The sequence below is a fragment of the Triplophysa rosa genome, linkage group LG21, assembly GCF_024868665.1.
Source record: "Triplophysa rosa linkage group LG21, Trosa_1v2, whole genome shotgun sequence".
NCBI classification, from domain to species: Eukaryota; Metazoa; Chordata; class Actinopteri; order Cypriniformes; family Nemacheilidae; genus Triplophysa; species Triplophysa rosa.
The window spans coordinates 11294859-11312577 of NC_079910.1; the positions used below are offsets into that span (position 1 = coordinate 11294859).

At 39.3% G+C, this 17719-nt stretch overlaps 2 protein-coding genes across 2 annotated transcripts; both read right to left on the reverse strand.

Moving 5' to 3' along the window:
* Positions 1–4462: 4462 nt before the first annotated feature.
* On the reverse strand, positions 4463–13999 carry adnpb (activity-dependent neuroprotector homeobox b). Its single transcript, XM_057320004.1, has 4 exons — positions 13515–13999; positions 11428–11544; positions 8668–8760; positions 4463–8560 (listed from the first exon to the last, which is right to left on the reverse strand). The coding sequence occupies exons 2-4, from the start codon at positions 11533–11535 to the stop codon at positions 5732–5734; spliced, it is 3030 nt and encodes a 1009-aa protein (XP_057175987.1). The 5' UTR covers positions 11536–11544; positions 13515–13999; the 3' UTR covers positions 4463–5731.
* A 701-nt stretch (positions 14000–14700) lies between these two features.
* dpm1 (dolichyl-phosphate mannosyltransferase subunit 1, catalytic) lies at positions 14701–17479 on the reverse strand. The gene is made up of 9 exons (XM_057319535.1): positions 17318–17479; positions 17005–17104; positions 16897–16930; positions 16741–16817; positions 16630–16655; positions 16463–16558; positions 15645–15713; positions 15438–15552; positions 14701–15224 (listed from the first exon to the last, which is right to left on the reverse strand). Exons 1-9 carry the CDS (start codon positions 17446–17448, stop codon positions 15120–15122), a joined length of 753 nt encoding a protein of 250 aa, XP_057175518.1. The 5' UTR covers positions 17449–17479; the 3' UTR covers positions 14701–15119.
* Positions 17480–17719: the final 240 nt, after the last annotated feature.

Genomic DNA, 17719 nt, shown 5'->3' on the forward strand with positions numbered 1-17719 from the left:
TCTTATAAAAAGTGAGTTACATTCAGTAACACGATCGGAAACACACACTTTCTAATGTTGACATGTTAAAAATACCACAGGGAACTTTCGTACCTTTGTCTCTCTCTCTCTCTCTCTCTCTCTTCAAATAGAAATACTTTAAATACAACTCCCATACTGTAAAAATATATATTAATATCATGCATTAAAATATAGGCTATAACAAACAAACATTATATTAAAATGATTGTTGGTTTTCCACAGGCATCAGCTTCCCTTATTACACCTCATATCAATTTGTCAGTAACAGGTTTCTGTACAAAAACATTTCCTTCACACGCGTCCCACTCAAGGTTCTTGTTTTGTCTCCAGTCTGGCTCATCAAATTTTTTGCGAGAAATGTCAGCGCTAACCTTTCACTCTCGCACACACATGCACACCATCAGCACCTTCTTTAGTGTTGACTGAGGCTACGGCGTACGCTTTTGTATGTTGCCTCTCTCAAACTATTCTGCTGACCTTGAGTTTGTATTATCAAGGGAATAAAAGCTGTGCTGAAGAAGATCGGAGTCATGGTAAGGCATGAAAGCGACTGATTGAAAGCGGTTTCTATCAAGCATGGAGCTTTAACTAGTTTTAACAACAGGCACGAGAAACCTATGAACTAGCGAGAGAAAGAGAGAAAGTCTAATCTATAGAAGTCAGTGTTGGGTGTAACTAGTTACTAAGTAATTAGTTACTGTAATTTAATTACTTTCCCCTTGCAAAAGTAAAGTAGGGATTACTCTTATTTTTTTCTGTAATTTAATTAGTTACTTTTGATGTAATTAAACTAAATACTTTGTGTAATATATGTGTGTGCAATAGTGGAATTGACATCAAAATTCAGAGTCTAACTTTAAAATCTGTGCTTTAATGTATAATTCTCACATTTGTAATACTTCAGTTAATAAGAGTACTTTATGTAGTTTAATATTATTTATTTGAATGAATTAAAAGAGCCCTTTCAAGCCTATCCTTGAATCACTTAACTAATCAAGGTTGATATAGGATATAGACAGTAATTAGTAATAACTAAATACTTTTTGGAGAGAGTAATTTGTACAGTAATCTAATTACACTATTGAATATGTAATTAGTAACTAGTAATTAATTACTTTTTGAGAGTAACTTACCCAACACTGATAGAAGTATTCTTTGGACTGAGGCCTTGGATACTGTTTCTGAAATGAATGTGCTGCATGTCACCATAATGTTAAAAGCAAATGCAAAAAACAAGCGTGTATGAAGGACGGCGATTTGAGAACAAAGATCTGAAGGTGGGAATCTATCATCGGGTCTAAGTTACAGCCAGAAATTTTGCATCATGAGCAGAAGCGGTGAAGACTTGAAATAAGATGCGAAAATAATTCATGACTCAACGGCCCAGGCAAAATAAATAAATTTTTCATTGCGTATAGAACAAGTTCTTCTAATGCAAAAAAATCAATACAACAATCTAGAGACTGGGGGGATCAGATCTCACAAACGGGTATAAATCCTGCAATTCCATTTCAATCCTTTGCTCTCCTAGGAATGATGTGCTATCAATAATCAATTGGTTTGAATGAAATGAACCAAATTATTGATAAACAATAAAACGAATTGATTTCCAGTATGCATATATTGAGATGTTATTTTTGAGCAGGTAAAATGATAAACAGACCATGTTTATAGTTCCGGCCATTGGGACAGATCAGGGCACAGATTGCTCTTGTGGCCAGGGACCAAACAGAAGCAGAATGAAGAATGTTCCAACTGTGTACATGTATGGCCCACTGAGATGCCCCCTTACATAAGCATTAAGAATAAGAAATCTCTGACCTGCAGTATATTACACCACTAATTGAACCTATTACATCACCCTCATGCCATATAATCCAGTTTTGGCATATTACGGTCGAAAAGTTGGAATTTTCTTCTGAAATATATATCTATTACATATGGGCTGCTAAATTCAACAACGCCATGAAATTGCCTAAAGAATGCAGCTTTCGGTTCCTGTCTCATGTATTTCTTGTGAGTGACGGACAAGCAAGATTTGTGTGTGCAGAGAAAGGCCAGCCTTTATATGGCTTTAAAGCCAAATGCTACAAAACTGCAGTTTTGAGTTGATCTCATGTGTGAACAGCAGATGTTTTTAATGAGGAGGCTACCGGCACATATTTCAACACCAGCTCTTTCGTTCAGTGGTATTTTCACTCTGTGTTATTTTTGGCTTAGTTTTCAGGCCAAACTCTTATTGCAGAAGCATTTTGTCATCGGGTGCACAACACCCTTTTTATAACACTGCCATCTAGTGTTGATAGACAACTAGCTCATCCTGAACCTAACATTTTAAAATCTCCTAGCAACCCTGTTCAGTTCTATTGTATTCATGGAATTCATAGAAAATTCAATTTACACTTTTCCTTAATATGTTGGTTTATTATGATTAACGTCACTGTCCTTCCGAAATCTTGGATGTCCAAATTTGCTTTTTTTTAGGTAATGGAAAAAACAGTACTTTTTAAATGATGTAATACTGTGTTGTCAAAGTTGACAAGCACTTTTTTAATGCTTTGTATTGGTTGGATGTTTGCAAAATCCAGTGACGACATAAAAATCACAAACTATGGAGATATAAGGTTTTAAAAGGATAGCAGCGATGTTTAGCCATTAGACCAACCAATACAGAATTCTGCAGAAAATGCAAATATTTCATTTAAATCTGAGAATTTTGATGAAAACATCAAAAAGAGACTAACTTTGTTAACACAGTAACTAATTAATTCATTCTTAATTCAAGCAAAAAAAAAAAAAAAATGTATTTACCAGTCTAAAATGCAAACCTCTCTCACTTTTACTCCACAATAAGAGACTCAAATGTTGACTCTGACCCCAAACACATAAAAGCTTTTTTCAGCAGAAAAAGCTTTTGAGAGATTTTATAAAATAGTATGGCAGCTGGAGCAACCTTTGGTTCCACGTAAGGCCTTGAATGTTTTGTGAAGTCAAAAAACCTCTTTGCATTCAGCAGGGTTTGCGCTGTGTGCTGACTCTCTTGTGTCCCGCATTAGCGCTGCCCTGACCATGACCACAGGACTCGACGGTTTATGTTTTATCGAATAAACATCTTTCTTAAGCTAAGGTTAATGTTTTCAAGACCACCAAGCTGCCAAAGCGAGACTGCCAAACAGTCATATCGTTATATGGTCAGAGTTAAATCAATAATTCTTTAAGCACCTTATAGGTCTGTTCCCTCTGAAGATTATAAATAAAAGCAATGCAACTGAAGATTAAAATATATTCACAGCGCATTTATAGGCTAAGTATTAAACTATCTTTAACAAGAAATTGTGTGTGGATAAAGGTTTCTTGTCAAGGCATCTGTCTAGTCTAGTCAAACTGCAAACACCAATTACCTGGATTGTTTACTGCTACGTACTTCTCAGTATGCACTGGATGGACACTGTTCAACCACAGGAGCTGAGGACCTGCCAAATTCATAAAGATAATACATTAAAAATAGTGGAAAACTGAGCTGGGCAGATTTTTAGAGGTACCAAGAAATGTATTCCTTGCGGTTTTGTTGCACTTGCACAACACTCCACGAGCAGCATCTGCAGGGGCAAAGCTCCTCTTCGCCTGCAGGGGGCACTAGAGAGACAACTCAAACTGTCTCATATGTCCCCCTTCTAGTCAAACTCATTTTCCCCTCCCCCATTTTGATACTGCTTGGAGGTCGAGGAGCGCAGGCATCCATCAGCCTCTCATAGGTCTTTGTGGGTGATGTCTTCTTTCACCCACAGATAAGTCTAATAACCGAGGCAAAATGGGCTGCTAATGATTTTTTAAAGTAATACTATTGAAAAAAGCTACACTGGATGTTTATATATAAAATCCATGCTGCTTAATTAAAATTCCAAAATATGACATGTGATTTAACACATGCCTTTTCTCTTTTTCCATCCCGCAAATGTGGACAGTCTAAGGAAATCAGTGATGCTTTACAGACTTGGTGGAGACAAAGACTGCATTTGATGTTGTCTTTGGAGGCTGCACCAAGGCATGTCCAAACACACCATTTCTTTGTTGTCTGCTAGGATGCCGTCTGGTACTGAGATACTGATCAATACATAAAGACACGCATGTTTCAATGAAATTTTTAATAGTGTCCGAGAAAGTGGTTTGAGATAGAAATTTTAAGAGATAGTACGCCTAAATATTCTTTAATTATTCACTCACCCTCATATCATTCTAATCTGTTTGGCTTTTGCAGAACATAGAAGATATTTTGAAGAATGTTTGTGCCCCAAAAACATTGGAGCCTTTGACATTGTATGGGCACAATGAATGACATAATGGTGAATAAATGCTAACATATTTTCATTTTTGAGTGAACTACAACTTTCTACAACTTTTGATTGTTATTCTACATAGAAATAACGACCAATTATTGCCAATTAGCTCTTTATTTTGATTTTTAAAATAATTTCACAAGGGTTGTTAAGCTGCCTATGAAGCCTGCCCAAAATGATTTCAAGAGGTGCACAGGGCAGTACGGCAACAAGTCAGCTTCATAAGCTTTCAGACGTTACCAATGTAGCCATTAACCTCCACTTTTGTCCACAGTTGTTCTACAAACTACGCATTATACCACTGTTTTGTGTGGGAAAGCATGTCTTTTCATATAAAAAATCAACAACAACAATCAAAAGATCACTGCAGGGAACACGGTCATAATCTATAATACAGGATAACTATAGTTTAAGTATACTTAAAAAATCAAAAATCAACCCAGGAAAAATGAGAGAGGAAAAAGACAAATACAGTCCAGGGTTAGAAGCATTTTGAAAAGCACAATACAGCACTTTATTCAGAAATGCTTGCAGTGACAAAAATGTAATAAATGTGGGAAAACAAAACAAGCTAGAGGTCACATATTTTAACAAACAGAAAGTTAGACTGAACACTTCAACAACTCAGAGGTCCATTTGACAAAAAAAAAAAACCTTCATCAGATGCTGAACCAAACACAATTCACTCTACTTAACCCAATGCTGCAGAGATCAAATAAAGTAACAATCTCTCTGTGGTTAGGGCTGACATGGATGTATGAAAAGCTGCTCGGAACGCAAAACACAACTTACAAGATTGTAAATATATTTATTAAAAAAGACACTTTAAATAGAAACAGGCAAAATAAAAGCAAGAGATTATGCTCTCCTTAAATAGCATTTTTATACTTGTATATATTTTTAACAAAATGCTATACTTTAAATAAAATAAAAACAGCCACCAAAGCCACATCCATTGTCTATGTAACCCAACAAACATCTGACGATTAAGCGGGAGCACAAAAAAAAAAAAACTTCAGTGAGTACACCTACACATCTCTTTAGAAGACTGTACAAATATACACTACCTGTTCTACATGGTAACATGTAATTCAAGAATACCTGTGGCTCCAATAAACACTCTGTTTGCCACATAATAGTGGCTGAACAAAATGGTTATGTTAAAGAAACTAAAGGAAGATCAGTATTTTCCTTCCCTATGCTGAAAGAAGACAGACCCCCAAGCTTCACAATCTTTGCATTCATAACTGCAAAATATGACTTTTTTGCCTTTTAAATGGCTTTGAGGAAGGAGCATATCCTTACAGCAACCGTCTGCAACCGAACGTTCAATGAGGCAGCATTGTTGGTGTACGTTAAAGACAATGTGCATTTTAACAACCCTGTCCTGTAATCACACCAGCCGCTTGGTCAGGCGAGTCGGATTGTTCAAGCTCGTTTGTGATACGTGACTGGCATTCGCCTTTTTGATGCTGTCTTTCGCTTAACACATCTATTGACCCATAACCGTTTTCGTTGTGGGTTTCCTCCTTGATGTCGGAGTCACTCCCATCCACTTTATTATTTATCTCGGATTCTTTACTTTTGACCAACTGTGTAATTATCCTAGAATTTTCTAACTGTTGTACAACATTCTCATTATCACCATCTGAGTCTACATCTGTTGGTTCTGACTTGACGAGTGCTTCCGATTTTAAGGTGCTTATAACTGAATCATTGCAGTTATACTCAACGATGGCCTTTTGACCATTCGAGTAGAGCGAAGCTTTGGCAGACAACCTTTTAAACGCCCCCTGCTTCTGTTGTGGGTCACCGTTGGCTGTCGCCATCTGCTTCAAGCGAATGGAATTGGCAGATCGGCCGATACGAGTTCTAGAAGTTCGTCTTATCTGTTCATGCTTGTGGCCCTCAAAATGCCATTTTGAGTCAAAGTTCATTGGATGACGGAAATGTACAACGTCTTCCATTTTAAATCCGAGTAAGACGCGAGCATTTAGCGTTTCGCAATTAAGCGTACAATTCCTCCGACGATTTGAGAAGTGGCTCGCGATGTCAGACTTCCAAAGCCAGAGGCTAGACGCAAGCTTCTCCACCTCTCGTCGAGTAGGGTATGGCTGCCTGTTGAAGTACTGGGTTAGGAAGACTTTACGGGCTTCATACGACTCATTCTCATGACCCTTTGGGTCCAAGGCGAAGACCACAGTGTCTTCTTCTTTGTCTGTTGAGGCCGATGGGCTTTGCTCAGTTTGGTCATCTGTCCCAACTCTTTTTTTCTTTGGCTCAGTTTGGTCAAAGTTTGCTAAACCTGCCCGTTTGAGGCCAGCCCCCTGGGCCTGCGTGACTCTAGGAGAGGGAGCGGGTCGGCCGTTCTGAGCTTTGCTGACACCGCGGCAATGCACTAGATGCAAGGTGATGGTGGAAGCCGTCATGTTACTAGTATAAACCCCGAGGCAGTGGATACACTTGTAGGTCAATTTCTTCTCCACAGGATGAACTGTTTGTATAACTTGATGCCTTTCACGCAAATGGTGAGCTAGAGAATCTGTGATAGGTCCCTTGAGAATCGAGAAGCAAAGCGGACAAAGTGTCTTGCCGATATCTTTCTTGTAAGGTACAGCCGTTTGAGGGGTAGCTTTAGGTGGCACAGCATCTGTTGAGGCATCTTGAGGTATCTTTGGGACTTGTGGCGTAACATGTTTACTCACTTGAGATGACGGCAAAGTGTTATTTTGCGCATGGAATGCCACCGATTCCTCAGGAGCATCGCGCATGTTATACGTGGTGACGATCAGCTGGACGTTCTTCGGATTACCCTGCTGGAGCGTGAGATCGAAAGTAAGCGGAGAGTCCATGCGTGGCTCGACTGATTCGTTGGGGTGCACCCCTCGCATGTGTGTCACCATTTTTTCGACATCGTTGAACGTGGCTCTGCAGTGCGGGCAGGAAAGGCCATGAATCAGCATGTGGTTAAGAAGCGTGTCACTAGGTAAGTACCGGTTGCAGTATAAGCATTTGCTAGTGAAATTGTGAATTTTCATGATGTAGTTGGCAACCGCTGGCACCTTTTCCGCTTTGTGCTCCTTTTCGAAATGCGAGCTGTACACATTTTCTGGGAAGAGCTCATTGCAGATGGTGCAGATCTTCCATTTCTGAGTATACGATGTGCCAATGATGGAGTTGACTTTCTTAGGGGAAACAGATGATACGGTGGTAGCCGCTGCCTGAACGCGCGATGTCAGCTGAGGGATCTTCAGTATGGTGGTGGATGCTGATGCAGAGCTGCGCAGACTGCCAGCAGGGATCTGAGGTTTGCTTGTTTGAGACTGCTGTGGTATTGAGAGTTGCACTGGTTGTCCTCCGATGGTCAAGGATTGGGTAGTCCCAGGCTTTAGACCAAACACACCTGGTTTCAGATGAACACCTGACAGTAGCCCGGTTGAGTTCAAACTTCCTTTTGGAATGACAATTCGACTGAGCTGTTGAGCGGATAAAGGTCGAACCCCAGCCATCACTACGGCACCCTTTGGCATTATACTAATGACACCCTTATCCCCTTGAACTTTAGGGGACACCATAATTATAGGCTTGGCCCGGGGTACCACTACATTTGTATGTCCAATCATGGCAGTCACCTGGTAACCAATACGTTCGTGGTCTTCAATGACATGCTGCACAAGTGCTTCATAGGTACGTGGAACAAACAGGCATCGTTTGCAATGGATGGTGGTGTTCGTATTGTTGGCACCACCAGCACCGCTATTGGAATCGGCATTGCTCGCTGTCCCATTGGTTGGGGTGGTCTTCTCACCTGGCCTTACCAAGTACGGCGCCGCTACATGTTGGAAATGTTCCCGGTAGATATGCTTGCGCACCACATTATATAGTGGGTCCCTGTATGTGCATTTTTTACAGTAGTACACCGCCTGTTCTATATTATCCCGTGTCTTGTCCACGCGAGCACCATCCTTCAAGCCAGCCCCTGTACCTCCAGCAGTCTGGCGCACAACATTAGGCATGTGAAACAACCTAATGTGTGTCTCCAATGTCTTTTTGTTTCCATTGTAAGTGCAATAGGGGCAGTTCAGGAGAATGCGATTTTCAAAGTCCTCGCTGTGCACATTGCGAAAGTGACTCTTGTAGGCAGAGAAAAACTTAGAGGAGAATGTGCATCCTGAACAACAGAAAGGCTTTGAGCGGTAATCCTGGGAAGACAAAAAAGCCAATAAATCATTACAATTGGGATTTGCCGATGATCAGAAATCTGACAAAAGACTATGAAAATATTCAGCTTTATAAGACTTTAACTTACTTGTGATTTGGTCAGTGAGGGATCCCACATGCAAACATCGTCCCATGTGGTGTTCTTAATGTAAAACTCAGTGGGAACATAGTCTTTGTAGTCCTTTAGAGGGGAAAAAAAAGGAGCACAGAGTGAGAAAGAATGTAGAATGTTGTCTCATTACAATAAGATCAAGGCTTCATAAAATACATATTTTGTGCATGTAAACAGTAGTACGGTGTGTAAAAAAAAAGGAACAAAGACGGAGAGATTGGACGTTGCAACATTGCGAGTGTGTTTATAAATTAGTGCAGCTCTGTATAGGATAGGGGAAAAAATCTAAAATTAACCCTTAATATTTTCTCAGAATAGTTGCATATATTGAATAATTGCTTACAAAGATTCAAGCTAAAGCCATTGTTGCAAAATTAAGATGCAAGAATTAAAGCATGGAAAAAGTAAAAAAAACTCAAATGTTTTCCCTCTGACTGATATTTGAACATTTTTCCATATGCAACAACATACTCAATTAACTTGAAAACAATTTGTATTATTTTAAAATAAATTACGGATTTCAATTAGACTATGAGGGCACATGACTTACTTAAAATAATTACCTGCACTGAGAAATTAATGATTATAAACTAGTGTTGTCACGATACTGGAATTTCTAACTTCGATTCAATACCTAAAAAAATATTGATATTCGATACCATTTTCAATACCACGGGGAATAAACTGCCATAGCAATAAGGCCCTAATAAGCAATAGCAATATAGGCCTTTTTAATTTTTATTTGAAGTTAAATTGAACAAGACTAGACAATGAGGTATATATTTTTACATTATTTATTAATTGTTAATCTAATGTTAATTTTACAAATACATTTACTATTTAAAATCAAAGTTGTATTTGTCAGTATTAATGGACCAGACCCTGTTGAAAAAACCAGCCTATGCTGGTTTGGTATGTTTTGATGCTGGTTTGTGCTGGTTTAAACTGTTCATGTGCTGGTTTAAGATGGTCATATGCTGATTTAAGATGGTTCTTAGCTGGTTTAAGATCAAACCAGCATCGATCAAAACATACCTTACCCAGCATATACTGGATTTTTCAACAGGGGAGCTTACATGAATAGTTGTATTTTTTAACTAACATTTAAAAGAGATTAATAAATACTTGAACAAATGTATTGCTCATTCATTGTTCGTTAATGTTAGTTAATAGCCTACATTTTTATTTGGCTAAATTGGCTTTTATTCACATAGGCCCATACTGTAATCATTGATCAGCGCACATATAGACAGAAACGCAAACTTAAACGCAAGAACTGTTGCAGAGACTCTGCACTGGACATCTTTCTAACATTAACAACTTTTAACCGGAGCGAATGAGACGAGTGGATGAAATCATTGAACAGCGCACATACATTGAGCGCTATGGTAAACACTGGAGTGCAAACGTTTATCACACGCGAGAACTGTTGCGGAGACTTTACTCGCACCAGCATTATTTCAAACATCAAATTAACCGGAGCGAAGAGACGAGTGGATAAAATCATTGAGGAGCGCACATAAAGACAGAAACGCATGCATTAAACATGAGAACTGTTGCGGAGACTCTGTACTAACATAAACAACATATAACCAGGGCGAATGAAACGAGTGGATAAAATGATTGATCAGCGCACATACATGGATCGCTATGGTAAACACGGGAAGCGTAACGAGACTGAGTAACACTGAGTAACATTGAGACTGAGTCTCTGTGTTACTGAGACTGGCCATCTTTTCTAACATAAACACGATTTAACTGCCACAAACGAGTCAAGTATTTGAGAGGAGGCGGGGCTCTGTTGTTATGCGTTCATGTGCAGTGTGTGTTAACTCACTGTCGGAAAAGAGAAAGAGAGCGGGAACGCGCAGCTGATATCGATACGTGGGACATGGGTATTGGAACCGTTTCAGATTCTTCAGTATCGATACTTATCGAAATATCGATATTTTTGACAACACTATTATAAACACAGCAATATTTCATAAAAAAAATGATTTCATGGGGACTTTAAGCATTACTGTGAGATGACAAGTGAATTGAGGAACTGTGCTTTGAACTGATTCACTGACACTAACTTTTTCTACTAAGGTTTGAAACAGATTTATTAATCAGAAAATTGCCCTTATATGATTTTGCAGATACTGAAAAGAATAATTATCAATAACAAAACAATAATTGGTTAAAATTAACAAAACATGCTCAAAATTCAATAATAATAAAAACTAATGTGAGTTTTATTACAACATAAAATTGATTACACCTTAAATAACATAAAAACGAGTAATAAAACGAACCAAAATAACAACACTAAGCAGTTACAGAACTTCATAATGGCCATGGTCTTCAGAAAACTTGATGAACCAATGACAACAATAGTTAATGCTATATTCACAAGTATAAAGTTATTTTTTCTTCAACATAAAACCACACAGCTCACAAAGACATTCCTTCACCGTGGTGCAAACAAGATATTATTAAAGACAGCAGAAACAGTCAATGTGCTTACACACAACTTTGAAACTGACAAGATCGGAACAACACAGGATTAACATCGTGTACACACGGCGTAACATTTAAAAATGTGCTTGATCTCACACATTCCACATACTGTTAGACTGGATGTAGCATAAAACCATTTATGAGGCGATGGTTCATGATTGTATGGATGTAGAGATCCTTGCCAAAGTAGACTAGACATTTAACTTGTGTGTCTTAAAAATCAGATAGACTTACATCGACATGCTCCTTGCAAAAGTCCAAGCCAATGTCGCTCAGCACTTTTTTCACATTTTTCCTCGCTTTCCTTAGACTGCTGATGTTGTTGACTGGGAGTTGAAACATTCTGCCCACCTGGACACAAATGAATGAATTCATTAATTTGGGCACTTAAACATGCTTCAAATGCAATTATCATAAATTATCACGTCATTACCATAATGATCATGTTCAAGCCATTAATGTTCAGCATAATATCGAATAATGCCAATTTTGTATGACAATCTTGATACACAATCATGGTGATGGTAATTTCAGTGATCTGTGATCTGGTCATTTCAGTAATCCAGTCAACGCTAATAAATGGTCAGTCCGCTATTGCATAAAGATCACACAGATCATAGTCCATAGTTCATCAGAAGTTCAAAATGGTCACTAAGATGAAATAATAACAAAATAAACATGTCATTACCTTCCAATTAGACCTTATTACAGCTTGTGTCAATGAGCTGTATACTAAATACAGAACACGAATGCTAGCTTACTATTGACACAACACAGTATCACTTCAATTTTTATGACCGCACACAAAACAAACCCATCCAATGAAGTCGTGACTACAGAAATGGGGTCAAAGATCAGCAAGGGTCAAAGGTCACGATCAGAAAAACCTGAATTAGCTGTTGGCCATACACATGACAAGCATCACCATCTTCACTGCATGAAGAAGCAGCAGCAGTTTTACTTCAGAACTGAATGGGGGCTCTCTCACTTTGGGTTGTGTTCCTTATCTCCCTGACTTTGTAGATGGCGCTAGAGAACAGTCCTTCCTCCATGTTATATAAGCCTCTCCCTGTTCTGCCTGCCCTTTTTCCGCTCTCTTTTTTTGTGCACTCTTCTGCATTATAATCCTGAAATGGCGCCTCCTGTTGAGGCAGCAGCAGAGGCCAGACTGTGGTAAACTAGATCTGCACTTTGCTTTAGGTGGTGGTTATGTTTTGATGTGAATAATCGAATATATACAAACACACAATTAAAACTCAAAACAGCATATATTACAAATATCATAAAGGTATCAGCTCTTACGTTTCAATATTAAAAACAACTGAAGGTCTTTACTGACGTTCTCGTTGACCCCTTGAATCCAAATGGTAATGCATAAACCAGTGTCAATGTAGAGAAACAAAACGTCATCAGCATCTCAATGAAATCTATGGCATAACAAACACAGCTTGCAAAGTAACATTGCACTGGTTCATACTTGTGGAGAAAAAAAACACATGCTTATCGTGAGGCGTCTAAACATCTGACACAAGCATTACCGTTTTGCTGGCTTTCATCCGACTTTGAATGAAGCCGTAACTATGATTCACGCTGAATGTCATCCACTACTGAACCTAAGTGCAAAGCTAAGAGCAAATCTACAATCTAAAGTAAATACACTTTATCACATGGACCGTTTACACTTGCATACGCGCAATGCATTATAGACCACACAGAGCAACAACAAAGTGAGAATGACAACACACCGACGAGCAGAGCAACGCAGATCAGTCGACTAATATCAGAGCAATAAGAGTCGCACGTTGGTTTGTTTAGTTTGTTGACATGTCAGAAGTGACAAGACCCTGTAAAGTGCCGACTTACATTCACTATTAAAACACAACATATGCTGAGCTGACAGGACTGCTTGGTTACCGCATCATTCAACATTTCAGCAAGCGCCCGAACCGTTAACCGCGAGCTATTCGCTTTGTGCCTACCTGTCAAAGCAATGAGAGATGTAACACGGTAAACTCATGTCTAATTTAGGTCTGTCCACGATAAAGACCACCGACAGGCTAGCAAAGTTCCCCGTTTACAGTTAACGGTCCAGATAACTTGCATCACCAAAAACTTTAAATCCGCGACCTCGTGCACCGACCAGCCTTCGTCCCTTTAACTCGCAGCAACTGCATGACACGCGACTAGCTACATTTAATTTGTTTGTCTCCCTACTGCGGAGCGTTCAGCCAGGCTTTCGTGGTTAACTCTGAGTCGGTTTCTCTCGTACGGCTCTCCGCTGTTTAACTGCACCCCATACGCGTGGCTGAAAGAGACTTTACCTGACTAGCACAAAGCAGACGCCCGCAATCTTTCCCTCTTCTCGACCCGAGCGCCTCGTTCGCCGCCTCACGAGCGGACACACCACGCCGAAAGAGGGAGCCCGACTACTGTCACGGGCCGACTCGGAGCTGTCTGTCTGCCGGGATGAGCTGCTGCATCTAGCAGCTCCTGTTGTGGCTGTGGTTGTCTGATGGTCTCCTGGAGGAAGGGGGAGTGTGAACCGCCGAGCGCCCGCTGCGTTTCCGACGATGCAGTCCACCCAGACGCTCAATGACGATGTAATTGAGAGCAATTAACGTAATCCGCCATCCACTTACAACAATACGACCTGGTCCGGTACCCATACGATCCAAAATGGCGTGTGAAAAAGGGCGGAAGTGACATATGTGTTTGATTTGCATAAAAAAACCCATTGTGAGCGTTGGGTCAGGGAATTTGTAGTGAGAGGTACCGGGCGACCGTCAATCAAACCCATACAGTAATCCAATTACTTACCTGAATTTTCCAAGGACTCCCACAAGAGTGTCTATTTGCGCATATGATGTTTTATTCAATGCTTACAATACTGGCGTATACAGCCCCTGAGTGCAGTTACGTGAAAGAACCCATAGGGGGCGCCACTGACTGAAAGTTGATTGGATAGAGGCGTATGCGTCAATTCTGCATCTGGTATCTACCCCCGCAGAGAGTCGGATGTATACAGTGCCTCAGTACCCACCGAGCATCGGACTCAGTGCTCAGGTGGTGGCGCTGTAGCGCTCGTACACGCAACTCACCGGGACTACTTGTGAATGTGAAGTGCTGGGGTTGCAGACTGTGCGCGGCGGTGATTTCCCCACCCACTGGGCCTGCAGCACTGAAAATAATCCCCCACACCCTGGACCTTGAGCTCTGGAGTTATTCCACCACCCTCCCGGTCCTCTCACCTTGATGCTGGCAGCACCAAATTCAATCCAAGTAGTTCTTACATTATGATACATTCATTGAGTGCCATGCGAGTCTGCACATTGTAAACCCATGGAGAAGAGAGGAATGAGTTTCTTTTGTAAATATCATGGTAGGGTCACTCACTTGGAAATTACTGGAAGGATGTTGCATGTGATTTTGCAGTGACTCTGGCACAAGTCCAAAATCTTTCACATCATTACATATTTAAATATACTGCATTAACCAAAGGATTTTGCAAGACATTTTTATTTCAGGGCATGCATCTCTTAGATACAAAAATGTTCCTTTGGGGAAACAATCATAGATAACTTGGAAAATGTGACAGAAATAACTTTTCAGCAGTCTCAATTTGGTCCTTTTGGTTAAAATTTAGAAATTCTTGCTGACGTTTTTGATGTATGTTTCAAAATACAGTATATAACCATGTAATTAACAAAGACAAATGCAAATTCAGTCAATGCATCCCGTTCTGAACATCCAGCCATGTATGCAGTCACATCTGTGGGTTTTATGGCACAGAGCCATAAAACAGAACTGCGATTTAAAAAATATGGAGCATCATTGATTTAAACAACTACTTCTTGTTGAACATGTATGTCAGTTGCATTGCAACGATGATAAGCACTGATCTAAACAAAAACAAATGAGGTCAAAAGTCATGTAGTGGCAAACAGAGTGAGCAATCCTTTTAAAAAGGAGACAATTTCATTTCCACCCAACTTGGACTCCCCATAAACACGGTCCACAAATGAAATGGGAACCTACGTAACAGATAAAACCACTTTCAGTCATACGTATCAAAAACAATTGCTACTTTAAAATAGTGTACAGTCATGTACATAATAACAATAAATGTATATGTATAAGTAACTATGCAATAATAGCCTTATTATAGTGTAGTTAAATATTTATATACAAATTCTAAAAAACATGACCTATATATGACTATTATTTATTAAAACAAGCAATCTGACCTCTCCAATTGTACAGTCCAATTGTCTAGCACGGACAATCATCTCCATTTGAAAAACATAGCCTTTTGACACACACCGCTCTACCAGTTTTTCAAGCACCTCTTTCTTATACAGCCTGAAACGCACAATATTAATATTATACAATTATTAAATACATGAATATTGTGTTCTTCTTATTATTAAAAAACATTGATTCCGTTAGCATACCTAAAACTTCCTGTAAGATCAGATGCTCCTGGTCTGAGCAGCACTTGTGTGACGAAGTTTGCTCCTCGACTAAAAATAAAAGAAAATGCAACGATTTAATTTATTCAAACAAAACTAATTAAATGTCACAAAGTCATAGCTGATAGACATCACCCATACACCCAGTACTGAAAAATGCACCTAGTGGCCCCCTTCATCCCCGACTACGGCCATGCATAAAATCATTACTGTGATTATAAATGTTATTTATCCATGCGCCTGTCAAAATCACAATAGCTGTATTATTGCACTTGGGGCTCAAATAGTAAGCATAATGTTTTCAAAGCCAAGATCATGACTTTGTGTTGATAACATTTTAACCACACCCCTTTAAAGGTGCTGTGTGTCATTTTTTGGAGGATCTATACAATACAATATACATAAATATGTATTCAGAGGTGTTTAATACATAAAAAGCGTTATGATTTTATAACCTTAGAATGAGCTATTTCTATCTACATACACCGTGGGTCCCCTTACATGAAATTCACCATGTTGTTTCTACAGTAGCACTAAACAGACAAACTGCTCTACGGAGCGCGTTTCGAAAATATGTTATCTCCTTCGGCAAAGAAGCAACAACATATTTGTCCTGTGAGAGCCACCGTAGTGCTTCGAAAGGGAGGGGTGGAGTGAGCCGTTGGTTGCAATTTGCAACCTCACCACTAGATGCAGCTAAAATCTCCAAATTACTCCTTTAAATGACATTTTCCCACTTCCCAGCTATCCAGATGTTATAAATGCAGGCACAAATTGTCACCTTAAATGTAATCACATACCTGATTAGTTTCCTTCGCAGGTCCCAACCATAGACGCCACCATCTCCTCTGTACCTTGTGCCAGACACCAGGTCATATCCACCTTCTTTCTGTTTTCTGAACATTCAACAGATGCATATAAAATTCTTACAGCTAAGGCATGAGGCAATAGAAAGAAAGTTACTTACTCGATGAATTGTGGGATAAATTTTGGCTGCAAGAACAAAGAACAAACATTACACAAATTACCCACAATGTTTTGCTTACTAAACCCCTCCCCACCCCCCAAAGAAACTTACATGATGTGAGAGGTCTGCATCCATAATGATGACAAAGTTTCCAGTAGCATGTTTAATGCCGTGGATGTAAGCCGTTCCTGAAAATATAGTAGCTTGAGTTAACGTGGCACCTTTCCCCTCATTAAGGATTAAATAAACAAACATACACAAATTTACCTAATCCCAGTTTTTGTGCACGCGGTCTCAGGATCTAGAGAGAACAAAGTTTTAATGATTTAACTACACACGCAATTAGATGGAAACAAAGCGTCACAATCGACTCACAATCTTGTCAGATCCGTAAATCTTCTGCAACTGTTCAGCGATCTGCAAGGTTCCGTCTGGACTGCCATCATCAATCACTATAATCTCATAGTTGTAGCCACTGCATTATAACATACAGGTGATAAGACATTTTATATCGATGTGAATGAAAGACATGAATGTTTTAAACACCAAACAAATATCTTAAATTAGCGTAGCGAAGTTTGGCGTAATCAGGTTGTTGTTATGATGTTGACACTGACAGCTCATCAAAGCAACAGCTGTAATTTAACTCATTCTCTCTCCTATAGACTACACCAAACAACACAATTACCTCTCGCCGAAGTATTTCACCAACAACCATACAATCAATGGTAGGTTTTCGCGTTCGTTGTAGGTTGGCAGCAGAACAGAATATTTATCAGACTGCAGCTGAGTCTTCGCATTGCCTCTCCGGCTCGCCATGTTGGCGTGTCTAACGTCATATAAACACCGGTGTGGCATAGGATGTTGTCCGTGAAAACCACCAACTGGATCCTTTGGTTCCGCGGATTTAGTATAGTTACTACTACTACTAATAATTATATGTCAACTATTCTGACAGACTTTGCCTATTTTTAAGAGAGATTATTAAATACACTTTATAATAGTGAGGCTTTGACTTGTTATTTTTTATAATTTTTATCATGTTAATTTAAAAATACTGGATTTTATAAGTAATTTGGGATTATTAAAT

Excerpts from the sequence above, each read along its gene's own strand:
- adnpb (XM_057320004.1), bottom strand. The coding sequence starts at position 11,535 with ATGTTTCAACTCCCAGTCAACAACATCAGCAGTCTAAGGAAAGCGAGG. Across the intron at positions 8,761-11,427 it reads TTTGCAAGGAGCATGTCGAT|GACTACAAAGACTATGTTCC; the intron begins GTAAGTCTATCT and ends TCCCCTCTAAAG. Across the intron at positions 8,561-8,667 it reads CCTCACTGACCAAATCACAA|GATTACCGCTCAAAGCCTTT; the intron begins GTAAGTTAAAGT and ends TTGTCTTCCCAG.
- dpm1 (XM_057319535.1), bottom strand. The coding sequence starts at position 17,448 with ATGGCGAGCCGGAGAGGCAATGCGAAGACTCAGCTGCAGTCTGATAAA. Across the intron at positions 17,105-17,317 it reads GTGAAATACTTCGGCGAGAG|TGGCTACAACTATGAGATTA; the intron begins GTAATTGTGTTG and ends GTTATAATGCAG. Across the intron at positions 16,931-17,004 it reads TTTACGGATCTGACAAGATT|ATCCTGAGACCGCGTGCACA; the intron begins GTGAGTCGATTG and ends TGTTCTCTCTAG.